Source organism: Anthonomus grandis, chromosome 2, assembly GCF_022605725.1.
Source record: "Anthonomus grandis grandis chromosome 2, icAntGran1.3, whole genome shotgun sequence".
NCBI classification, from domain to species: Eukaryota; Metazoa; Arthropoda; class Insecta; order Coleoptera; family Curculionidae; genus Anthonomus; species Anthonomus grandis.
In genome coordinates this window covers 13575576-13601701 of record NC_065547.1, presented here as the reverse complement: position 1 = coordinate 13601701, position 26126 = coordinate 13575576, and the positions used below count along the sequence as shown (strand labels likewise).

The 26126-nt window shown below is 32.1% G+C and overlaps 2 protein-coding genes across 2 annotated transcripts in view; both read left to right on the top strand.

The window, feature by feature from the left end:
- LOC126733584 (limbic system-associated membrane protein-like) overlaps window positions 1-26126 on the top strand; it is a 607444-nt gene that overhangs the window by 472575 nt on the left and 108743 nt on the right. Inside the window, exon 4 of the mRNA XM_050436933.1 lies at window positions 23863-24063. Within this exon, the coding sequence (XP_050292890.1) occupies window positions 23863-24063 (201 nt within the window). The remainder of the gene's footprint in view (window positions 1-23862; window positions 24064-26126) is intronic.
- LOC126733586 (dynein light chain 1, cytoplasmic) lies at window positions 5113-5407 on the top strand. The gene has a single exon (XM_050436936.1). The coding sequence runs from the start codon at window positions 5132-5134 to the stop codon at window positions 5399-5401; it is 270 nt and encodes an 89-aa protein (XP_050292893.1). The 5' UTR covers window positions 5113-5131; the 3' UTR covers window positions 5402-5407.

Here is a 26126-nt window from a genome sequence, read left to right as displayed (position 1 = left end):
GGACTGAAGATACAACAACCCAAAAAACGCCTTGATTTCACATATGTTGGTATTTTCAGTAAACGAAGGCCAAAATTTAGTTTGTGACTGAGCAAACCTTCTAGACTTTTTATAGTTTTCTCTGGTGGAGGTTATTTTCAAATTGGTAAAATCAACTAACTTTTGTATCATCTCATTAGAAATTAGTAGACTCCAAGCATCTACAGGCTCACGTGGAGGATTATTACGAGCAGGGCCAATAAGGCCAGGCAAGATAGTAACCAAATTATAAGCAGGGGTCCTACCTCTAATACCTGCTGTTTTTGACTATTTGGTATTGTCTTTCCCATACCAGCTATTCCTGATGGGCAACTCTTCTTCTTCCGAATCGGAGTTTTCTTGCTCTGTTTCGGAATTGTGGTCGCTCAGTATTTCATTGTCCTCTTCATTTTCGTCACTCTCTTCAGCCAATCTTTTTAGTTCCTCTAACACAGCTTCTCTGTTTGGAACACCAACGGATACACTTTTCTTGCTCGAGCCCATTTAGTTTGAGTCTTCCGTACTTTCCCAAAAGTCATCAGACTCTAAAATATTTCTTAACGCATCTTTTAACAATGCCCTAGAACTGGACGCCATTGCGTTGCATTTAATGAAAGATAGTAAAAAAACACATTTTATATCTATTAACTTATACCTTATGGCCACTAGTACCTATTCTTGTGAAATAGATAAATACCTTGCAAAAAATAACAACGAAATAGATACTTTCAAACCAATAAGCAGTTATTAACATGTCGCGATTTACTACTGATGGGTTTTCAGGACCCAGTAAACACGAACGAATACTGAAGTATGAATCTATGCCGGCGAAATCACGCGTATGGTATTGCGGAGGAGTACCGAGATAGCGAGTATCCAATGTTGCCAAACTTAAAAAATATACCCTATTTAAAAATATGATGGGTCCTCAGGACCCATCAATAGTAGCTACGGGTTAAACAAGTTCGGGACAAATTTTCAATAAACAGGTTACCCAGTAAATTATACAGCTGATGAGTACAACTTCAAATTTAAAGCAGCAGTTTTCTATTCCATTTTCAAAAAGTTTACCAAATACTCCATCAAATCTTCCAGCAACCTAATTTTTTAGGATATACATGGATAACCTGTGGTCTAGTAGTTTTCAACTTATAAGCAGATAATAGTGATAAAAATTTGATTAAACTTGATCTATTACCGAGCTATCATAACTTATGTTATTTGCAGGTATTCCTTAAAGAAAAGGCTTACCGGAAATTTTGCTTATATTTTTAGCCAAGTATGGTGGTGTAACCAAGTTCTTGAAAGATGATGCTTTAAACATTTGTTGTTTTTGATGATCTGTAAATTTGTCCTGTGAATAATAGAGACTGAGATAGTTAAAATTAGGTAGACAGAGTGATGGAGGATCAGACAGTGGCTTAAGTCAAGATATCTTGAGAATAGTTTTTATTACGATATAAATGGTTAGAATCATTTCGATAGAGAAGCGTAGGATCTGTAAATTTGCGTTTAATAATAACTCTCTTGTGAGTAATAGAAATTGAGATATTTCGCAAAGATGAAGTCGGCAGATCCATGGAGATTTAGTAAGTCACTTTAATTCAAGATATCTTAAGAAACAGTTTCCTTTACGAGATGCTTAGAATGCTTAGAATATTTTCGTTAAACAAGAGAATTGTCTTGATGATACACGAACGTTAAGAGACAAGACAAAACGAGAAGATAGAACGTAAAAATTCAATTCAATTATCATTGGTTTTCGGATGATCTTAAGCTATGTGTATCAGTTAACTCTGTCAAAGACGTGAAGTCGTGATAACACTAGGCAAAATAGCAAAAAGTGTCAAATTTGAGGTGGTTTAGGACAAACGTTTAATTAGCATAGTATATAATAAATTGATAAGTACAACTTTAAATTTAGTTTGACAGATGTTAAATAAATAACAGCTTTCCATGCTATTTTCAAAAAGTTGACCAGACATTCCATCCAATCATCGAGCAAACTAGTTTTGTTTGATTAGCCTGAATGAATGAGGCCTGATGAGGCCTATAATATAAATTTTACAATTGAAACAAGTCTGCAAGTTACAAGTAATTTGATTATATCTCCAAGTGTTCTGATTTCCCGTAACATAAAAGAATTTCATACACTTGTAGCAACAAGTTAAATATTCTGCACTTGTATTAAAGTGCAAGTACTGTAAGTAAAATAATATTTGTATATGTAGCTAGAAAACAAGTAATCTTCGAGAAAAAAAAATCAGTATTTACAAAAAGTCATAGAGAATTAAGAAATTTTATTGGGTGGCTTTTCCGACCATCGGAGAAAAAAAAGACAAAATAAAAAAATTTGCAAATGTAGCAAAATGCCTTCAGATGAAGAATGAATATATACCAGAGGCACACTCTAGCAAAATATGAAGAAGATTACTATAATAAATTAAGAGCGTAGATAATATAGTACTAGTTTTGCTTCTCTTATAATTCAGTCGAGCCATACCATCTATATCAAGCAGTACCATCGAATCACTATACTTGCGATGAATGGACTTATATCTTAAAGAAGACTTTCACATTACTATTGGCCCAGTCTGAACCTTTTCATAAATTCCCCGTCTGTCTGTTGCGATATACGACGGTTTTCGTTTTCACTGTCCGAATCGTTTAATATATCGACAGTCGAATTATAGATATACACTCACGGTAAAAGACTCTACTCATCAATCAAAATTGATGATTGGGAAAAATTGATGAGATGATGGTGAAAAATTGTTTAAAATTGTCGACAATTTTGTACCATAACTGTACATGTCTGGTTTTTATGTTACGTAAAGATACTACAATTGTAAAGAAAATTCCGTAATTACCATTGCTCCACTAGTAACTACAAACTACTTTATGTTCCAGAATATCTACACTTAAGAAAGTCTTGTGGAAAATTGAATTTTTACGTCCAGCGTCTCTTCCCACTATATTGGTGGAGGAGATCCAGTATTTTGGACTCCTAGCTCACCTGATCTGACTTTGGATTTTCTTTGGAAACTCACTAGTTTATGTGAGACACCACCAGCACCGTAGAAACAGAGTAGGACTTATTTAACCATTGCATTTACGGTCATGATGAAAATGATCATAATTTTACCCAAATCCAAGATAGTATAACCAAGTTGTTGGAAGATGACATTCTGAATATTTGTCTTTCTTCTTGATCTGTAAATTTGTTTCGTCTAAATTTTTTCCTATGACTATTAGAAACCAAGATATTTGGAAAAAATCTAGACAGAGTCCTTGAGGGCTAGACAATGGCTGAAGTCAAAATATCTCAAAAATAGTTCACCTTACGAAAAAAATGCTAAGAATCATTATGGTGGATAATCACTGGATCTATAAATTTGCTTACTATATATTTTGTCCTGTGACTAAGAGAAACAGACATATTTGACAAAAATGGAGTCGACAGATTCCTGGAGGGTTAAGCAGTAGTTTAAGTTAAAATATCTTGAGAAGAGTTTACTTTATGAAGAAAATACTAAGAAACGTTTCGATGGACAAGCATTGGATCTATAAATTTGCTGTATAAGCTTTTTTCTGTGACCAATAGAAACTTAGATGTTTGTTGAAAATGGGGTTGACAAAATCGTTGAGGGTTAGACAGTGACTTAAGTCATTATATTAGGGGAATAGTTTACTTTACGAGAAAAATGCTTGGAATAACTTCGATGGACAAACATAGAATCTATACATTTTCTCCTATTACTAATAGAAACCGAGGTATTTTGCAAAAATAAGATCTATAGATCCATGGAGAGTGCTTTACTATATTATTTCAAAATATCTTGACAACAGTTCACTTTACGAGAACAATGCTTCAAATAATTTCAATAGATAAGAGAATTGCTTTGGTGATTCTCAACCTTAAAAGACAAGACAGGAGGTGAAGGTGAAGGTTTTCCATGCATTTAATCCTGTTTCTTATCTTTATTCAGGCGATAATTCAAATGAACCATCAATTTCTATCGATGGTCTTAGGCTATCGGTATCACATTCTGTCAATCATCATACGTTACATTGTAAGTGGTATAGCTGATGAGTACAACTTTAAATTTAGAGAAAGAGCTTTCCATTCCATTTTCGCAATGTTTACCAGGCATTCTAACAAATCTTCAAATAATTTAATTTTTTAAGAGTTACATGGATAAATGTAGTCTGCTAGTTATCAACTTTTGACCAGATATTATTGATAAACATTTAATTGAACCCACTTTGCTCCCAAGCCGTTGATCATAGCTTATGTATCAACAGGTATGCGTTACAAGGCAGTTACTGAAGTTGTTGGGAATTGAATTTTTGAAAATGTTCCACTAAACGTCTTTTTCCACTATATTAGCAGAGAAGATCCAGTATTTTGGACTCCTAGGCTACCTAAATTGATACCTCTAGCTTTAGTTTTTTAAAATGTCACTCTTTTATGAGATACCACCAGCACAATTAAAACACAGCAGAACTTATTTAGCCACTGCATTTAAGGTCATGATAAAAATGATGATCATATTTTTACCCAAGTCCAAGGTGGTGTAACCAAGTTCTCGGAAGATATATTTTGAACGTTTGTCGATCTTGTTAATCTGTAAATTTAATCCTGTGACTAATAGAGACTGAAATATTTGGTAAAAATGGGGTCGACAGAGCCACGGAGGAATAGACATTGGCTTAAGTCAAGATATCTCGAGAGTAGTTCACTTTACAGAAAAATGTTTAGAATCATTTCGATGGGCAAGCGTTGGACTTATTAATTTATCTCCTGTAAATAGAAACTAAGGTAATTAAAAAAAATGGTGTCAATAGAGCCTTGAAGCATTAGACAGTGACTTAGGTCATTTGAAAATACTATATAATAACTTATAATTTAAAAATATATATAACATTTTAAAAATAGTTCACTTTACGAGAAAATTACTCCCAATCATTTTGCTTTAGAGGGCGAATTAAACGTGAATTTTTACAGCTGTCCCACAGAAACTGGATGAAAAAATGTCCTGAGTGGCTTTTCACGACTTTTAATTTGATAAATTTTGTTGAAAAAAAAAAATCGCCCTCTAAAGCAACCAAGATGGCTGACAGAAAAGCCGTGATCAAGAATGCCGACATGTCTGAGGACATGCAGCAAGACGCTGTTGACTGTGCCACCCAGGCCATCGAGAAGTACAATATTGAAAAGGATATTGCAGCATACATTAAGAAAGAATTTGATAAGAAATACAACCCGACCTGGCATTGTATTGTGGGCCGAAACTTTGGTTCATATGTAACACACGAAACGCGTCACTTCATTTACTTCTACCTTGGGCAGGTGGCAATACTTCTGTTTAAGAGTGGATAAGCGGTCAAAATGCCCAGAAAAAAAAAAAAAAAAAAAAAAAAAAAAAAAAAAAAAAAATCCCAATCATTTTGACAAATCTTGGATCTATAAATTTGCATTTTATACGTTTTCTCCTATCACAAATAGAAATTGACATATTTGGTAAAAATGGAGTCGGTAGAGCTATGGCGAATTAGTGAGTAAGTTTAATTCAAGATACTTTACCAATAGTTCACTTTACAAGAAAAATGGTTCGAGTCACTTTGGTGAATAAGAGAATTGCCTTAATAAATTATAACCTCAAAAGGTAAGACAAAACGAGGTGAACTTGAACTGAAGGTTTTCCATGTATTTAATCCTGTTTGTTGTATTTATTAATGCCATTATTTAATTAAACCATTAATTGTTTACCGATAACCTTAGCCTACGTATCTCAGCTAACTCTATCAATAATAGTCGTGTTAATTTCAGGTAGAATAGCGAGAAGGGTGAAAGAAAAAGAACAGTTTTTTGATCTCCTTGGTCACCTAAAATGATACCTCTGTATTTTTTAAGGTTATGAGATACCACCAGCACAGTGGAAATAGAAAAGGACTTGGCGAAAACATTCGAACAGGGATTCACTAAAGAGCCTGAACAAGATGTATTACCTACCCCATATTGTCCTCGTATCTTAAACTCAATAACAGCAATAAATATAAATGAGGAAAAAATTAAACAAAAAATTAAAAATTAAAAAACGATTCGTCTGCAGGTTTGGACAAATTAACGGCAACTATTCTAAAAAAATGCAGTGAAGTGATAGCTGCGCCTCTTCCAAAAGTTAAGAAATACTCAATTATTAAAAACTCTGTACCCGAACAGTGGAAAGTCGTATCGATTACGCCAATTTTTAAAAAAGGCGACAAGTCATTAGCAGGCAACTATAGGCCGATAAGCCTAGTATCAATTGTTTACAAAATTATAGAGTCCATTTCCCAGTCATCTACCTCGACTTTGCTAAGGCATTTGATAGAGTTCCTATGAAACGATTGTTACATAAGCTAGAACATCTTGGCATTAGAGGAGAATTGTTAAATTGGATTGAAGACTTTTTAAAAAACAAAAAGTTTAGTGTAAGGGTGAGGGGCAACATGTCAAAATTTTATCTAGTAACCAGCGAAGTCCCTCAGGGCTCCGTCCTCGGCCCTCTCCTGTTCCTGGCTTACACGTGTGATTTACCTTCAGAACTAAAATGTTGGGTATCAATGTTTGCTGACGACACAAAAATATATGCAGTTCCCCTAACTTCTCATCAACAATTTCAAACCGATCTGGACACTATTTGGAAGTGGTGCAGTGAATGGTTACTTCCTCTTAACGCGGACAAGTGTGTGGTGTTACATTTAGGAAAAAATAATCCACAGCTACCCTACCAAATAAATAACATTGAACTTAAAAAAGTCGAATCTTATTGTGATCTCGGAATAATAGTAACTAGGGATCTCTCTTGGTCCCAGCATATTGCCTCAATAATTGTGAAACGTGCAAATTCTATGTTGTATCTACTACAAAAAGCTTTTATTAAAATTCCATTTTACAATTTTATGAAGTTGTATACCACGTTTGTCAGGCCTATTATTGAATATGCAGGTCCCGTCTGGTGCGCGGACTTGGTGCGCGACAAAAATTAACTTGAATTGTTGCAGCAACGCGCTACACGATCTACGTATGGTTTGCGTATGCCGAGACCTACCTACAGCGAAAGACTTTCAAACGCAAACTTGCTAACTTTTGATAAACGAAAGCTTTATGGTGATTTCATTTTTACATTCAAAATCCTGTATAATTATTTGGGCTGTGGTCTAAACAAACCATTTGAAATAAATCGGGATATTAGACTACGCGGTCACACTTTAAAATTAAAAAAACAGATGTATAAAACAAAAACACGTCACATGTTTTTGCCTAATAGAGTGTTTGATGTTTGGAATTCGTTACTTGTAGATGTCATAACTGCTCCTACTGTAAACTGTTTTAAGAATCGTCTAAATAAATTGGACATGTTTAGTATTTACATTTGAAAGCTGATATTTGAAAATTTATTGAAATATATTGTAATGCCTACTTAGTTCATAGAGCTATACAGAATGTAAATTCTTGGCTTTTATCTAATAAAATAATAATAATAATATTTGCTACTGCAATTTAGGTCCTAATGAAAAAAGTGATCATGTTTTTAGCCAAATATGCATGTGCGCTGCTTAAATAGGTGTAACCAAGTTGTTGGAAGATACATTTTTTGAATAATTATTCTTCTTAGTAGTAGTAGTTTACTTTACGAGAAAAGTGCTTTGAATTAATTTGATGGATAAACCTCAGATTTATAAATTTGCATTCTAAGAATTTTTCTTTGTTGACTAATAGAAGCTGAGATATTTAGCAAAAACAAGGTCAACAGAGACCTGGAGGGATACACAGTGGCTTAAGTCAAGATATCTCTTAAATAGTTTTAGATAAAACTGCTTAGAGTCATTTTGATGGACAGACAATGAAACTATACATTTTCTCTCTTATATAATATATACTAATAGAAATCAAAATATTTGGTAAAAATGGAGTAAGCGAAGCCTAGAAGAGTTAGACAGTGGCTTAAGGCAATATATCTCAAAAGTACTTCAATTTACAATAAAATTGCGTTACTTTCTAACTCTTAGGCTTTAGGCTTAGGACAAGATATTTCTATAATAGTACACCACCATTCTCCATGGAGATTAAGTAAGTCACTTTAATTCAAGATACCTCAAGAACAGTTCACTTTACAAAAAAAATGCTTAGAATCATTTCGATGGATAATATAATTGGCTTAATGATTTCCAACCTCAAGAGATAAGACAAGACGAGAAGATAGAACGTGTAGATTCTCCACGTAGTTGAAAATAAACATTTAGTTTGCATAGTACACAGTAAATTGCACAACTGATGAGTAAAACTTAGTATGATGGGTGTTAAATGGGTGTGCAACAGCTTTCCATTCCTTTTTTAAAAAGTTTACCAGATGCTCCATTAAACTATGGTATCATGGATATACATGGATCACTGAGGTCTGTTGGTTGTCTATTTATGAACATATATTATTAATGAACATTTGATTAAGCCTAATCTGCTAATAACTTGTATATCTACAGGTATTTCTTATAAAGAAGTCATCTTCTCCCACTAGATTGGCAGAGAAGATCTAGGTGTCTGGCCTACTAGATCACCTGAATTAATACCTCTGGATTTTTTTTGCGAAGTTACCAGTTTATTAGATACTATAAACTGTAACACTAGTACGTTGGAAACAGAGCAGGACTTATTTGGTCACTGTACTCAGGTCATGATGAAAACGATGATCACATTCTTAGCCAAGTACGCGCTATTTAAATGGGTCTAACCAAGTTGCTGGAAGATAGCATTTTGAACAATTGTCGTTTTGATTAATCTGGAAATTTGTTTTTTAAAGATTTTCTTTTGTGGTTTCTTGGTGATTAATAGAAACTAAGATGTTTAGTAACAATGGGGTCGACAGAGCTTTGGAAGATTAGACAGTGGCTTAAGTCAAGATATCTCGAAAAGAGTTTCCTTTACGATAAAACTGCTTAAAATCTTTTTGATGCAAAAATCTTGGATCTTTAAATTTACATTCGACAAATTTTCTTTTGTGAATTATAGAAATTGAGAAATTTGGTAAAAACGTGTCGGCAGAGCCTTAAAACCTTGGATAGTGGTTTAAATTAAGATATCTCGAGAACACAAGTACACTTTACAATAAAATGCTTAAAATCATTTCGACAGACGAGAGTCTAATTTATTATTTTGTGTTTTACATATTTGTCTGTATGATCATTAAAACTCAAGATATTTGGATCATCTGGTTCGTATTTTTCTTAATCTCATTTATTTATTTATTGTCATCTAAATAAATCTTATTTTGATTTGACACATCTGTGCTACCAGATTTCGATATACTTTCCCCATTTATTTTTTTTTCTTAAATTTTTATAAATGTTCCTGATTTTGAACTCATTTTTGTATTAAAAAATTTTTGTAACTTTTTCCATAATATAACAAAAATTCTTTGAAATTTTCACTTTTCAATTAACCAAAGAGATGAACCTAAATAAATCCCTTGTGTATGGTGTGTGTGTTCAATAAATTGCATCCCTTCGGCCATATCTGTCATCCCCAAAAGCCCCCGCAGAAACCCGAAATAAAATATTTTCAGAAAAATTAGATCCCGACCAGGAATGTTATTCAAGAATTTAAAGTCAATTCGACTTTAGGGCATTGCCTGATTTATTTCGGGTTTTCTTCGGCGGAAAACCTATTTTCCGCCAGTATAAATATATATTTCCCTTAACCGTTCGTAGAATGCGGAAAGCGAGGGATGTTTAAAATTTTTGATGGGTTTAAAGGTTGGTCGATCGCTTCTTTTGGATTTTTGGAGAACTAGTTTCTTTTATTGGTTTGTTTGTGGAATTTCTGAAGAAATTCCAGTTTGGTTACTACATATATCTCGATTATATATTTTTTTAAAAGATCGTACTAATAATGTTGTATTTTCAAAAAAATTGAGCTAGTTTTAATTATTTCTTTACATTTTTTATATTCTCAAAAAATGCTTTTTTATTGATTCTTCTATTTCTCTATATTATTAAATTGAGACTTAACACCTGAAACATTAATTCATATTTGGCAGTATCAATGCTCACTTTAAACATAACTGTACGGATAACAGTTTGTTTTCTACAGAATTTTGTATAGATTAGTTTATCAGAAACAATTATAATCTAGACTCTAAGAGTTGAGGTACTACAGGAGGGTGCAAATGACCATGAGTTAATTTTATCATATTTAAACATTAAAAAACAAAAAAAATACTTTTTATTTAAGACTGTGGGAAATTTTAAAGTCTTTAATTATAATGATTTTTCGGCTGAAGCGAAGTCTTGAAATAATAATTTTTTTATTAACAAGATTGATGGAAATGAATTTTTATGCGATAATGTTCATATATTATTAGTGTTTTGTTGCTGCTCCGCTGCTGGATCACCAAATTGTGTTGTGTCTCTGCTGCTGGGAACAGCAAGGATTATTTGTGGACTGTATTTTCATAGATGAATTAAACAAACAAATCCATCGTGAACCACTTCTTTATTTAAGAAATGCGCTTAATATGTAAAGAAGGTGGAGGGTTTATTTGACGGCGTTAGTAGTTGACAACAACGTGCCATGTTCACCTTTCCTCTCCGCCATGAGCTTCTGACTTCGACCCAGTCAAAACGATTGAGGTGTTTAATTAAAGTAAACCTTAACATGCCCCTCACCTTGAAAGAATAAAAATACTTTTAATGAAAACTAGAGGAATACAAATCACTAAACATAAAAAACATGACTTAACCTAAGTAAAAATAAAAATACGCAGGTGAGTAAAATAAATGAAGTAGAAATGAAAATGAACTTAATAATTATTAATAACGGAGACTTACTAAATTAGAACTATTCCAAACAATGTCAACTTTGCTAATGGTCAATTGTCACTAATTGGAAGCGGACACAGTTTGGTAACAGTGCATCTAATGTTACCCGATATAGTTTTCACGGATACAACGCGCACAACACCATCATTCCCTGGATAGAGGGTATTGATGCGACCTTATTTCTACTTTAACGGTGGCAAGTGATTGTCTTTGATAAGAACCATAGTCCCTAATTGAATATTCGGTTGGTTCTTCTTCCATTTAAGTCTAGTTTGCAAATTACAAATATACTCTTTGGTTCAGCGCGACCAGAATTGTTGTCTTAGAAGTTCTAATTGCTCAAAATTAGATAATCTATTGATAGCAGTATTCTGTAAATCAGGGTGAATAACAGATTGAAGTAATCGCCCAATTAAAAAATGTGCTGGGGTGAGCACTTGCAAATCATTTGGATATGTCGAGAGTGGCGTTAAAGGGCGTGAATTTAGAATAGCTTCTATCTGGGTAATTACTGTGTAAAGACCTTCGAAAGGTAATATTGTGTTAAGTAAAATCCTTTTTAAGTGATGTTTTGTCGCTTTAACACCAGGTTCCCACAAACCACCATGATGAGGAGAATATGCTGCAATAAAATGCCATCAAACTTCAAAACATGATTCTTGATTTTCCTTAAGTGTTGGTGAATTGCCTTTTAGGAAGTTCCTTCAAATAGTTGCATGCGCCTATAAAATTAGTACCATTGTCAGAATAAACATTCAATGGTTTACCACGTCTTGCAATAAATCTGTAAAAAGCTTCAAGAAAGACCAACGTGCTTAACTTAGTGATCAGCTCCAAATGGATCGCTTTTGTTGTTAAACAAATGAAGAGTGCTAAATAACATTTGCTTATCTTGCAACCACGTCCCTTTCGATCCTTTATTTGAAAAAGTCTAGCATAGTCAATGCCAACATCAGAGAACGGAATTCAAGGACTGACTCAGGATCTTGGTAAATTACCCATGATAGGGTTAGGTGAAGTGGGATTGAAACGAAAACAAATGAGGCACTCTTAAATAATTCGCTTTGCTAAATTCTTACCAGATATAGGCCAGTAATTATCTCTGATGTGTGCAAGCAATAATTGAGAGCCGCAATGTATAAGCACTTTGTGTTCATGCTGAAGAATCAACTTGGTAAGGTGATGCTTGGGATACAACACTGCTGGATGTTTCTTATGAAATGAGTACGATGAGTTTTTTGGTCTTCCACCAACTCGGATAATTCCTTCTTTAATAAAAGGAGTGGGACTAATTAGCCTACTCTTATTTGACACTACCCCAAATTTTAACAATAATTGTCATTGACTAACATGTCTTTAGCATTGCGAAGTTCAGATATTGTCAAATGGCTAAAATGCCCATCGAACTTTTTAATTCGGCAATTAAAAATTAACCTAAGGCAGAATGCCATAATTCGAGTAATACGAGTGAAAGTTGAAAATTTGTGGAAAGGAAATAAATTTTGATTGTCGGTTTCCACAAATGTTTGGGTTGTTTTGCGAAGATCTGGCAATTCTGCAACAGCTATTGGTTTGTGCATGTGAATATCTAAGGGCCAATTGATAGATGGCTCATGAAGCCACAATGGACCATAAAACCACATGTCTGAATTAATAATATCGTTGGGTAGCATTCCTCTTGATAGAATGTCTGCAGGGTTCTTATCCGTAGAGACATATCTCCATGAGTCAATTGGAGTAGTTTTTTATATAGTAGAAACGCGATTTCCCACAAAAACCTGTACAGTTTGACCATCGGATCTGTGTCTACGAAAAGAATGCGGGCGAAATTTTGAAGCGTTGTCACGTCTTACTGCAAAAATGAAATAGTATTGAATAAAAAGTAAATATAATGGTAAAATTAAGCTATTTAATCATAAAAAAGATAATAAATAATGTAATGCAGTTAAACCATATTTTTTAGTTCTATTTGCTAATGTTTTGCATATTATAAAATCCAATATTGACTAACATTTATCCGAAATTCCTAATAAAACTTACAAAGCCGGCAACGTCGTGCTTTCGCGGAAGCATCTCGCTGTTTGGGGACAGGTGATTGGTTGATGTCATCGTGGCCATTAATTTATTATTTTTATGCAGCTCTCTGTCTTTCTCTATCTTATTCGATCGCATCCTACCAGGTTTTGTGTAATTTTCGGAATAATATCGAGTTCTTGCGGATTCAGTGGCGGCGGTGTATGTTAATACTTTTGAGCTATTAAACTGTTTTTATTGCTGTATTTTTAGGTACCTACTTAATTTCTGACCTATGACTTTTGAGTAGTGTAGCATAGTTTAGTTTATTTGCTATTATTGTTGTTGCTGTTTTGTTGTTGTTTTGTGTTATTTGTTTCTTTGTTGTTAAAGTTCATAATTTTTAACAGTTTTTGTGTTATTTACGTTAAAATGAATAACTTTATTCATAGCCAGGCAAGGGAAGTGATTGCGAAGGTTTAAAGGTAAGTAAAATGATAATAAGAGAATTATAAAGCCTAAGCACAGTTATGAAAAAAAAACATTAAAATAAAATCATAATTTATGCGATACTAAATTTCAAAAATTATGTACCTAATGTTGTAATAAATAAAAATCATATTCAATGAAATAAAACCAAGCTCGATTGCTTTACAAACAAAAAAGATTTAAAGTTAATGTTGGTTATTTTGAATATAAAATGTCTATAAATATAAGTAATATGAATTGGAACGACGACTAAAAAAAATCGAATATCAGGATTATATACTTCTTGTACAAATTCTTAGGGTTTGCAATGAAGAAGTTACTAATAACTTCGTTAATCTACCAGTAAAGCGCAAACTTGAAAGAGTATCTCAATATACTGGCGTAACAATTTCAATGGTGAAAAAAAATTCACAAAGAAGATGAAGAAAGAATGCGGACAGACCCTAACAAAATGCTTTCTAGTCCTGGCAAAAAAAGACCGCGAATGACGAAGGTGGAACAAGACGACAACTTTCATTTTCAAATAGTTAAACACCTAATAAATCGAATTTATATGGGTTTAAAGTTGTGCCTACTAGCAGAAAGCTGTTGCAAAAATTGCCAGAAGACAAACATTTTCCAAAAATAACATCTTTAAGGTATAAATACCTAAGAGAAATAAAAAAACACCGAGCCGAAGGTCGCAATATTGTCTTTTTTAGATGAAACTTGGATAGACAATGACCTAACGTTTAAAAAATGCTGGCAGAGTGAGACTGGAGTGGTTATCTTCAACAGGTACAAATTGATTATACTTATTTAAATAATAATTTAAATTATACATATTATGTAGTAAATTCAATGTTTAAACAGCATAATTCGGATTATCTGCCGTGCTCTTTCCCTCGCGATATCCAGGCATCGAGTACGGCACTCTTATTTTAAGTGAATAAAGTAAGTAGGTGTATTACAAATTTTGTGTTTTCTTTACTTTACTTTTATCTCAAACTTCCCTAATCTTGTCTGTCATTTTTTTATTACATATTTACAAATAAAATATTTTAGAAGACCTTAATTTCCAAATTAATATCTTACCTACAAATACCTATTTTAAAATTAAAACCAAATCATATTTTTTAATATTTAATATATTCAAATCTGTGTAATCGGTTTATAAAATTTCGCACGTCACTGGCCATTTCATGAATGAAATGAGGCGGGTCTAGTCTACAACCACGTTCCCCGCACCGATACCGCTTAGCTACAGATTGGTTGGGCAGACTTTAGAGTGTTGGGTGAACATCTTAAGCACGCAAGGGCTACAGCGTAGCCGATCGATAGTTCTAGCCTGGACACTTATCCCCGCTTCCATCGATACCTCACAACAGAAGCCGAAATCATGCGAGGCGACGACCGCATCGCGATAGCAAAAATTCCGCGCTGGGGTACGTATTTTGCGTTGATTCGAAATAATATTTTACTGCAGTTATTATTGTAGTTTATAGTAAGATTATGCATTTAAAATGCCAATATTTTGATACTCGCTTTAAGTTTTAAAAAGAATAAAAATTCGGTATTTAAATTAGGTGGGTAAATTAACAATTTTATTTTTAACTTACATTTTACAATCTTAATTTTATTTAGAATAATGCCTACCTCTTGCTGCATTCCTGTTTAAGCTCAGAAAAAATTAAAATGGATTTAAAAATTTTTTTTTTGTTTTTTTTTGATTATCTTCGGAATCATTCAAATTTTCGATTTTTTAAATAAGCAACAAAAGTTTGGAGTAGGTACCTACCTAATTTTGTTTTCGGCATTAACATTTTTACGAAAAAGTAATACAGCAATGCAAAAACTTTCCCATAGCAACCAAGATAACCCACAAAAGTGTTAAGAATAAGTTTTTAAAAATTTGTTTTTTTTTTCAATAATCTTCAAAACCACATAAAATATAATATATATTTTTTTATATGGCATATTCTTTTACAAGTAAATAATGTGCAACTTTGGGGTAAATTATCCATTTTCGTATTTTGAGGGTAGACGAATTTGAACGTAGCCGATCGAGAGTTCGGCTATCGATCGGCTATCTATCGATCGGCTATCTATCGGCTACGATTTGAAACACCGTTTATGTATATTTTTTCAATAAAATAAATAATAAAAAATATTTAAAACATTTATCATATACCTAAAAATACGTAATAATAAAAAAAAATATTATCTTGTAAAATGTAAAATATTAGGTCCCGCGGTATCTCCACTTAGTCGTTCCACTGTACGGCGTGCGCCACCAAATCTCGGCTTCAATTTTGACGCCAGGAAACCAGTGTCACGGCTGGAACTCTCGATCGGCTACGGCTACAGTCGAGTCACACCAAAAATAGACTTCACTGAATTGTAAAGATAAAGACAATTTGACCTTAATATAAAATTGTGTCAAAAGTAAAGTGCCACATAGTTCCAATCTTGGAATGCTTAAAGACTTGAGTGGCGCTACCCTAGTTTTGGATGTAAGAAGTTCGACATGAACTTTATTATATTCGTCCACATACATGCTCCATAGGCACTATTTGATGCATCCGAAAATCCATGGAGTTGAACAGTGACTGGATTTTTTTACTGAAATACATCTTGAAATTTGTAATTTATTAAAATTAAACAGTTTTGATCTGAAATGTAACCACTTCTTGTCTATGTCAACTGGAACTGGTTCGTCCCATGAAAGTTTTAGTGTCCATAAAATCTGTAGAAGTATTTTCGCTTTAATGACAACTGGACTTAGGAGATCAAGGGGATCAAAAATCTTTGCCACTTCGGACAAAATAAGTCGTTTTGAGAATTGCCCAACTTTTGGGGGGATATTGATATGAAATGAAAGGTTATCTGTTTCACAAGACCAAATCATGCCCAAAGTTTTGTTTGTTTCTGAAGACCCGAAGAAGTGATTAGGAGTACAACTTCCATGTGCAATGTTTAATAAAAGATCTTTGCTGTTGGACCATTTTCGTAAGTCAAAACATGCTGACTTTAAAATTGAGGAAATTTCAAGACATAACCGAGTTGCATCTTCCACTGAGTCAGCTCCTGCGAGCAAATCATCAACGTAGAAATTCTTACTTATGATTTTTGACGCCTGAGGGTGTGATGAGATGTGATCTAATGCTAACTGCTTAAGATACCGTGTGGCTAAGAAAGGGGCGCTAGCCGTACCATATGTGACAGTGTTTAAAGCGAAAACCTTTATATCATCCTTTGGATCGCTTCGCCATAAAATTAATTGTAAAGAGCGAAACTCTTGCTTTACCTGTATTTGCCTATACATATTGCAAACATCTGCTGAAAAAACGATTTGATGCTGTCCAGATCTTAAGATTATAGAAACTAAATCGTCCTGAACTACTGGCTCAACCATTTGAATTGAATTGTATGATAAACCAGTAGTGCTTGGAAACGAACTATTGAAGACAACTCTGAGCTTGGTAGTTTGACTTTTCTCACGTAGCACACCGTGATGGGGAGAAAAATAACAAATTTTGATCATTAGAAGGTATAAATGGTGACATATGATTTTAACTTTGATATTCGGACATAAATTCCTGATACATTTGCTTCAACTTGGGATTTTTATGTAATTTTCTCTCTAAGGATAAAAACTGTTATGTTGCCTGAACCTTGGTATCTCCCAAGACTTCCTCTTGATAGAATGTCTGCATTCTATCAAGAGGAATTTCTTAGGTTCTTTCAGGATTCTTATCCGTAGAGACATATCTCCATGAGTCAATTGGAGTAGTTTGTTATATAGTAGAAACGCGATTTACGCTGAAGACTTCTTCAGCGGAATCCCTATAATGAATCTGCTATCTGAATCTCTCTCAACATTTTCGATGAAATGTTTCTCTGCTAAGAGTTCTTCTTCTGAAAGAATTGGCGATGAGGTTGAAACCTCTTCAACTTCCCAAAACTTTTGCAACTATTTTGAATATATAAGGTTTTTGAAAAATGACAAAGGGTATTCTTTGATGAGTTAGGAATTCTTATGGAACCTGACACCAACCAACCCAATTTGCTATTCTGTAAAATAGGCTTATTGGGGTCTAAAGTAATGCGTTCCGCAGAAATAATATCCCAAAATACCTGAGCTCCAATAAGTAAGTCAACGTGATTGGGCTTAAAGAATGCTGGATCAGCTAAATGATAGTTAGTTAGAATATCTAGACATTCTGGATTGAAATATGTGTTAGGTAAATCACCCGTGATTTCTAGAATGACTAAACAATCTAATGAAACATTAAAGTTGTTATAACAAGACTTATATTTGACTCGACATGATTTGTTAATATTAGACACTGAATGCCCAATTTCTAGGATTGAGGAATTAATTTTGTATTGTGTGACGCCTAATTTATTCACAAAATCTTGGGATACAAAATTAGACATTGAAGCATTGTCTAAGAGGGCTTTGCATGAATTCTCTTTACCATGAATATCAAAAACTTGCACCACTGCTGTGGCTAGTAAGATTTGACTCTTAGTTGAATTATATAAGGCAACTTGATTTTGAGTAGTTTCTTCACTTGAAACAAGGTGGCCATCTTCAACTGGAATTAAAGGTTGCTGTTTATGAAGTAATGAATAATTATGCCGTTGTTTACAATGTCTGTAATGACCATACCGACATTTATCTAGTTTATGGCCACTGCGCAAATAATTAACATATAATTTTTGTGTTTTAATTGTAGACTATCTCTGATCTATTGAAAGAGCAGTAAATTTAGGACAATGATAGATTGTATGCTGTTGTTTACAATAAAAACAACATAAGTTAAAACTGTGATAAGTTAACGGTTGATTGATAATGAAGGTTTTGCGTGGTTTACCCTTATGCATTGCTACCTTATCTAAGAAATCTGCACGAGATGACAGGAAATCATATAATTCTGCCAAAGGGGGCAGTTCTTCAGTAAAGCCTGATTGTTCCCATTCACGGATTGACTCAACATCTAGCTTATTGGTTACTAAATGTATGATAAATGGATCCCAAGAGTTCGTTATAAGACCTAAATTGTTAAGAGAGCGCATATTTTTTGAAATAATGTCTAGTACATTGCGAATTGAATTGGCAGAATCCGGTCTTATATCATAAATATTGAATAAGGATTTAATGTGATTATGCACTATTAATCTTTTGTTTTCAAATCTTTGACAAAGAATGTCCCATGCTAAATCATAGTTTTCATTTGTGATGTTAATAGCCTCTAGTGTAGCCTTTAAATATTGAAATTTCTTGATTGACTCAAGCCAATTATTTTTGTGAACTAGAGAAGTGTACAAATCCCTGAATTCTAGCCACTTATCATATTGATCAGAAAACTTAGGCAATTCTATAACAGGCAATTTTGTGTTTTGCCTTTTAACAGAGATCTGACGTTGTAAGGATGTAATATGGGGTGGTAAAGAATGAATGAAATGATTCATCGTGTATAACTTCCTGATCGCTTGAAGTTGTTTTAAGTGAAAGAAATTGTTTATTATCAGCAATTGTTTTAAAATATAAAGTTTCAAAATCATTTAGGTCCTGTTCAGTGAAATTATCAGGATCTAAACCTTCGAGTTCAAAATGAATCTCTGAAAACTCTGTGAGCAATTTTGTTTCTATTTCTTTCAACCTCAATTCAATTTCAATCATTGTCGATGGATTAGCACTTTCCTTTGAAGAATTAAAATAGTTTAATAAACGTGATAATTTTGAATTAATAATATCCCTCTTTCTTACTAGATTTTGAATTCAGGGTAGTGTTTCATCTTCATCTAACTCGTTTCCACCCTTTGCTCCTTTTCTTGGTGCCATTATGAAAAACTCGACAAGGTTTGTTTTAGTTTAAAAATGTGCTCAATTTCCCAAAGAAATATAAGAGGTGTGAAAAATGAGCAGCTCTTGAGGATCCAAATGAATTACAAAGGTATGTATTTTTTACTCTGACACAAATTTGCTAATTTGACAGAATTGTACTATTAGAACATCTTTACAAATTCTAATTGGCTATGCTAAGATTTAGCCTATATGCGATAAGATAAATATAATGTAAATATGAATGTAATATATGAATTGGAATGCGATTAATAAGTATTAACGCCTCTGTTAACACTAGCACTGACTATTGTTCAATACAATAATGCGGGCGAAGCCACTCAGCTGGAACTGCAATTCGATATTACAGAAGCACTTCTTTTCCCGTGATTGACCAATAATGACATGCAAAGTGATGAATAAAGGCTCACCTCTAATCCCTGGTTTTGTTTAAAAAGGATACTTATGGGTAAATTGTCCCTTTGTCTTGCAAATTGTTTGTTGACGTTGTAGAGGCGGCCTTGGTATTTGTCTTCACCTGTTGTCGCTACTGACCTCCCAAATTGTACTTGTATCGCCGGAAAATCTTGAAATCCGCTCGATGCGACCAAAAAATGTTTGTTGCTGCTCCGCTGCTGGATCACCAAATTGTGTTGTGTTTCTGCTGCTGGGAACAGCAAGGGTTATTTGTGGACTGTATTTTCATAGGTGAATTAAACAAACAAGTCCGTCGTGAACCACTTCTTTATTTAAGAAAGGCACTTAATATATAAAAAGGGTGGTCAGCAAAAAGCTCTATTTTACCGCTTATAACCACTTTAACCACTTATAACATTTACGATATCATTAATTTAGAACAGAAATAACAGGAGACTAAAACAGTTCCCTGAGGTACTCTATATTCGTTTATTAGTAATTCTGACACACTGTTTTTAATTATTTTTATTGAAAACTGTGCATTTCCGGACCCATGTTTATAGAAACTTTTTCTAATATTTTTTTTACAAGGAATCACCCATTGAAATATCTCTTATCTATTTTTCGAACACCCTGTATAAGGAATCTGCCGGAAGATTAGTGCAATTTAGCTCGGAATATTGGCACGATATTTAAATCTGATCTAAATAGTAGCAAACAAATACGGCGTAAATAGGTATTTCTAGTGGCCTTAAGTGATTTTATTTAGTAGTATGTGTAGAAATAAATAAGTTGAGTGTTTTAATTCTGACCTTAACAAACGGTAGAAATGCTAAAATATTATGACCAGGCGAAGCAGGGATTTTGTCGTCAGAAAACAAGAGTACTAGCAAATTGCAACGTGCCAATGGTCCGATGCAAGATAAATTTCAAATAAATCGAATAAGCAGAGTTATTTTAATCAGAACTTTGAGCCATGACATTGCGTTTTAATAAAAATAAGGCACTTAATCTAATACGTAATAACATAACGCCCAATAAACTTTTTTGGTTTTATAATATTTGTCGCAACTGTTATATCACCTTCCTTATATACCCTACAGTTATATAAATAGTAACCGAAATATTTCCGTTACTCCTATAAACCTGTTAAAGAGCTTAAATGGGGAGTTTATAAGGGTATCGGCAACCCATACTTGGTAACGTTATAAACGTTTAAGTTGTGAGTCAACAGTAACCAAACTATTTCCGTAACCGTTATAAAACTTACCAGAAGAACCTTTAAAAAACTTAAGCAATATAAGCTAGTATTGAAAATATTGTGGTTACTCTTATATACTTTGCCTATAAGAGTGTTCAAAATAGTTCTATCACTATTTTCTGTCATATGTCACTTTTCACGTCTTGTCAGATGTTTCTAAATATAAATATGTTTTTTTCTCTGTTATACATATTGGCATACCGTTGTGGTTCTTTTCTGCGTCTCAAAAACAATAATACAATGACTTGTCACTATGGTGACATGAGAATCATGATATACTAGGTATAACAAATTAAAAATGGAGGAGACAGAAAATAATTTATTACCTTGAGATAATGGAATTAAGAATAATTTGTATCTAAAAATGTATGTCCGAATGATTTTTTACTGTAAATGTAACTAATTCACTTCGAAAAAATATAGGGGTCATCAAAATACCTAATATTTTTTATATTGCATTTGGATATTAATGAAATCATAACCTTTAATTTTTTTAATATTACACAATTTATTGTCGGGTGTATTTGTTTCATGAAATAGTTGAACCATAAATAGTAAAATCGTGATGAATTTCTACAAAATAAGTGAAATATATTGATTTTTCGGTACTTCTTTTTTTATGTTTATGTTTATTTTTCAAAACAATCATGGCGGAAGTCTAAGTAACGTTATATACCATTTCAAAAGCATTATGTCACTTAAAGAGCTGTTAAATAACTATTAGTGATGGTATATAACTTAACGACCTATAAGACACCTTTATATAACCCTATGAATACAGGCACGCAAGACGTGCCGCGAATAGAAAAATTAAAGACACTCACTTTACTTCAAATAATTAAGTTTTGACCAAATTTGATTTTTTCCTAATAAATACGAGACCTCAGCTAACTAAAGTTTTATTTAACATAATTAAGTATATTTTCTTACTACTCACCTTATTTACAATTAAATTTTAATAACTGTCTTTAAAAGAAAATCCCTCCTATGTAATTAATAAAAAGTAAATTATTAATTACACAGGAGGGATTTTCTAAAGAAAAAAGTAAAACAAGGGAGCCTGGAGCCAAAGGTCCCCTTTTAAAATAATAAAAGATGGCAACTCAAGACCTGAGCCAGACTGGATTCCTCAGCCCTGCACCAAGAAAAGGCAAACATTCTTATCGTATAAAGCTGCTGACCTCGAACTTAGTACAATGGAAGAGCAGAGTGACAGTAGTGAAAGTTTCCAAAGCTTAGGTTGCTCTAAGAATATAAAAAGATCACAAAATCTAGGTGAAGAATTACTTCCAAAAAAAAAGAATTACGAATAACAACAGAATGGAGGCTGGCCGGATCCCACAAGCAGATTTTAACCTACTAGCTGAAGAATGCAAGGTAAAAAAACCAGAGGAGCATAAGGAAGAAGAAATAGAATAAAAGTGCTTAATCATAAACGTTTTTTTGCTGTAGGATATCTGTAAAATAGAATGTAATGTAAATAAAATGAATAAAGTGCAATGTAAATAAAGAAAACTTTTAATTTTATTAGATGTTTTATTTATTTTTTGTATATATTTTTATATATTATTATGTTTTATATATTTATTTTAAGGTATGTAATAACGGGATAAATACAAATGAGTTTGGGTTTTTCTTGATACAAACTAATTTACATTATTTTATTTAAAGAGTAGAGTCTTTCATCTTTTTCCTCACAGTCGGAAATATATATATTTAAAAATGATGACTTATCGGAGTCTCAAAAAAATTATAAATATATTTTAAACAAGACCCGAAAATTAAAGTTTCTCCATTATTATTAATAATGACATTTTCAGTAGAGACAATTTCATTTTCAATTGTTAAAAACCATTTATCTTTGAACCTGGTATTTAGTGTACAATCATCAGTTATTTCAATTTGATAAAAAAATTGGTTCCATGTCTTGTCGGGGTTAGTAATGTTCCTCCATTATTTTCCTCTTTTAAAATGGGATACTATTTATTTATGGGATCACTTTCAGGAATAATCTTGTCACTTTCACTTAATCTTTTAGCTACCTGTATCAAAGGATTCCGTGCATTTCTAAGTAAATTTTTGGTCTGATATAACTTACTCTCAAATGGATAAGATAAAAAAGACGATAAAATGCCATACTTCTTCACATCATCAATTAAATGTGACAAATTGTGTACATTGCTTGCAATATATTCTTCTCCATATATTGTGGATGCTTCGCTAAACTGATAGGGTTTACATATTCTTTCTCGGATAAAAATTTTTTTCATCACCAGTCAGAATTTTGCTAAAATTTTTCGCAACTTTGCGACGAAAAGAAGTGCTAAATTTAATTTTTTTTCCAATTATAACTCATATTTAATAGCAACAACTATAAACTAATTTTCGCTTGTTAAGTAGGTACATAGTTACCTTATTATTATTTACATCATAATAAAGTAAAAAAATAAATTCCTTATTTGATTTTTGTAAGGTTATGTCATTAAGGGTATATAAGGGTAAAATGTGTTACCAAAGCTTATTAAGTTTTATAAAGGGGACAACCATCACTAAGAGTGATATAATTTAATTTGAAAAACACTAACTTTTATAAGAGTAAACAAGAACACTCCTATATAACTAAGGTAACCGAGGTATATAAATAGGGTTACGGCAAACCTTATATAGACTCTTTAAAATTACCATAAGTAACAGTTACTAAAAGTTTTATAAATTAGTGATGGAAAACGCTATATCACCCCATTATGTATCTGTAGGTTACAGTAACACTATAAACATAAAATATTACTAGAGTAATTTTATAAAACCCCAAAACTTGCTTATATATCTTTGTTACCTTTATACAACCCTTATATATCTTGTAGGTTACTATAAGTTGCGGCAAATGTTTATTAGACATGTTGTGGACTGAAACCACAACAAAACGTTTACAAACCTAAATAATTAATCCATTTAAACCACTTTATTCCAGGTCCATATATTCTAGCCTGGAAACGTGGCATAGCAGTCCTATCAGCAGGTTCAGTGAAAGTTTCCCCCGACCCCCGAGTCCAACTAATAAACGGATTCAATCTGGAAATCCGCGAGGTCGGTCCACAAGATGCCGGCGACTACGTATGCCAAATCGGCACCCTGGAACCCCGTGAAATCACCCACACTCTGGAAGTATTAGGTGAGTGCGGTGGCCCCTGAAACTCTTCACCCCACCTTTCTCATAATTTCACTCAGCCCCGATAATATTCCCTTTGTCCCTCCATGCATGCGGCAAATCTCAGAGGCGTGGCGTGAATTTAAATTCGCGGGAATCGGGGCTGAAAAGGGCCACACTCGGTTGCACAATGTCAAAGCGTGGATGTCTTTGAGATGCTCGAATAATATTCTACGGTTCCGTTTATGTATTGCTAGTCTTAACACTTAATTTGATACGGGGATGGGGCTTTTGAAAATGGGGATTTAAGCATTTTAATAGAAAATAAGATTTTGTTTTTTTTTAAAGGGAAAAACAGTATTTTATTTTGCTGTAGGCAACGGGAATTATATTCATATTTTTTTTATTTACAAGGTGTTTAAAATTAGAGTTGCTATGTATTAAGCTAGTAAAGTTGACGCAGTTTCTCTGCTAATAAACGAAGATAATTTAATAATATATATAATAATTTGCATTTGAAATAAAAAGAAAAGATTTCTTTATTGAGTTTATTTTTGTTTGACATCTTATATTTCCTTAATGTATTTCTAAATTTGCTTTAGATCTTTTATTTTTTGGTTTCCATTTTCATTATTCATATTTTTTTTAAAGTTGTTAAACACAATTTTTTTTGTGAAGTTGCTTCTTTATTGCCATTGTCTGTCTTACTCCTTATTTTTTGTCAAACTTTATTTAATTTTAATTTTTCAAAATTGTAGTTCTTATTTCTATGCAGTCAATAACACTTATTATTTATTCCTTTATTTATATTTTGGGTTTTATCTTGTATTCATAACAAATCCACTTATATACGTTTTGAGTAAATATGTACTGTATTCTATTGTTATTTATTTGAATTACCATATTTTTTAATAGTAACATTTTTATATTTGAGTCGAATATTTACGATTTTTAATTTTTGTTTCTCTTTTTTTATTGTCTGTTTTTTTTTTATTAAAAAAAGTATTAATTTATTTCTATTGTTGTTGTTTATTTCAGATCCTATAATTTTCTAATTGGTTTATTTTTCTTTATTTTTAATAATTAAAAAAGAAAATTTATTTATCTTTTTTTCGTTTATTATTTTAATATTTTTGTAGGTTTTATTTATATTTTTCTTCTTAAGACAATTGCTTTTGTTCCCTTTTTATGATTTAACATTTTACATTAGATTTTATTTCTAAGTTTTTTATTTAATTTTTCCAATATTTCTTGCCATTTGTCTTTTATAGTTTCTTGTCGTGATTTTATTTAATTTGTTACTTTTCTAATTTTTATTGCTTGTTGCTTGCTATTTGTTGTATGTTTATTTTTATATTAACTACGCAGTCATATTATGCGTATATTTTTGATCTCAATATTCTATATTTTCTTTATATTTATATTTTAATTACATTTTTACTCCGAAGCAATTTACATTTTAAATTCTTAAAAACAATTAATAATTATTTATTGAATTTATTTTATTTTTAAATGATTTTAGTGTTTGTTTATGCTTTTTTTACATTCTTAAGCTGGAAATTTTTTTTTATGAAGTTGATGTTGCTCTATATAATTTAAATTTTGATTGTATTTTTTTACTATAATTTTCGTTTTCTGCTTTAAATATCCATTTTTAAAATTTTTTCCTATTTATTTTTCTTTTTGTTTAATTATTTTATTATTTAATATTATATAAGTGCTTAAAACTAAATTTATATAAATTTTTTTCCAAGTAGTTATTTTTTTTATTATTGAGTCAGCTTTTATGATTTTTTATTGTTTGGTCTTTATTTTGTTCGGCTATTTTTTTTTAATAAAACAAGTTGTAGTTTATTTTCATTATTGTTCCTTTATTAAAGATTATTTAGTTTTTCATTTTTAATTTAAAAACAAAAATAGTCCTATTACATTTTTCTAATTTTTGTTTAATCTTAGTATACTTTGGAGCAAACATTTTTTTGTTTATTTTTGTTATTAATTTTTTAGTAGTTATTTTGTTTTAGCTATTTTTTCCACTTTTTTTGATTTTTACCATCTTACATTTGAGTTTATACTTTAGTGTTTTA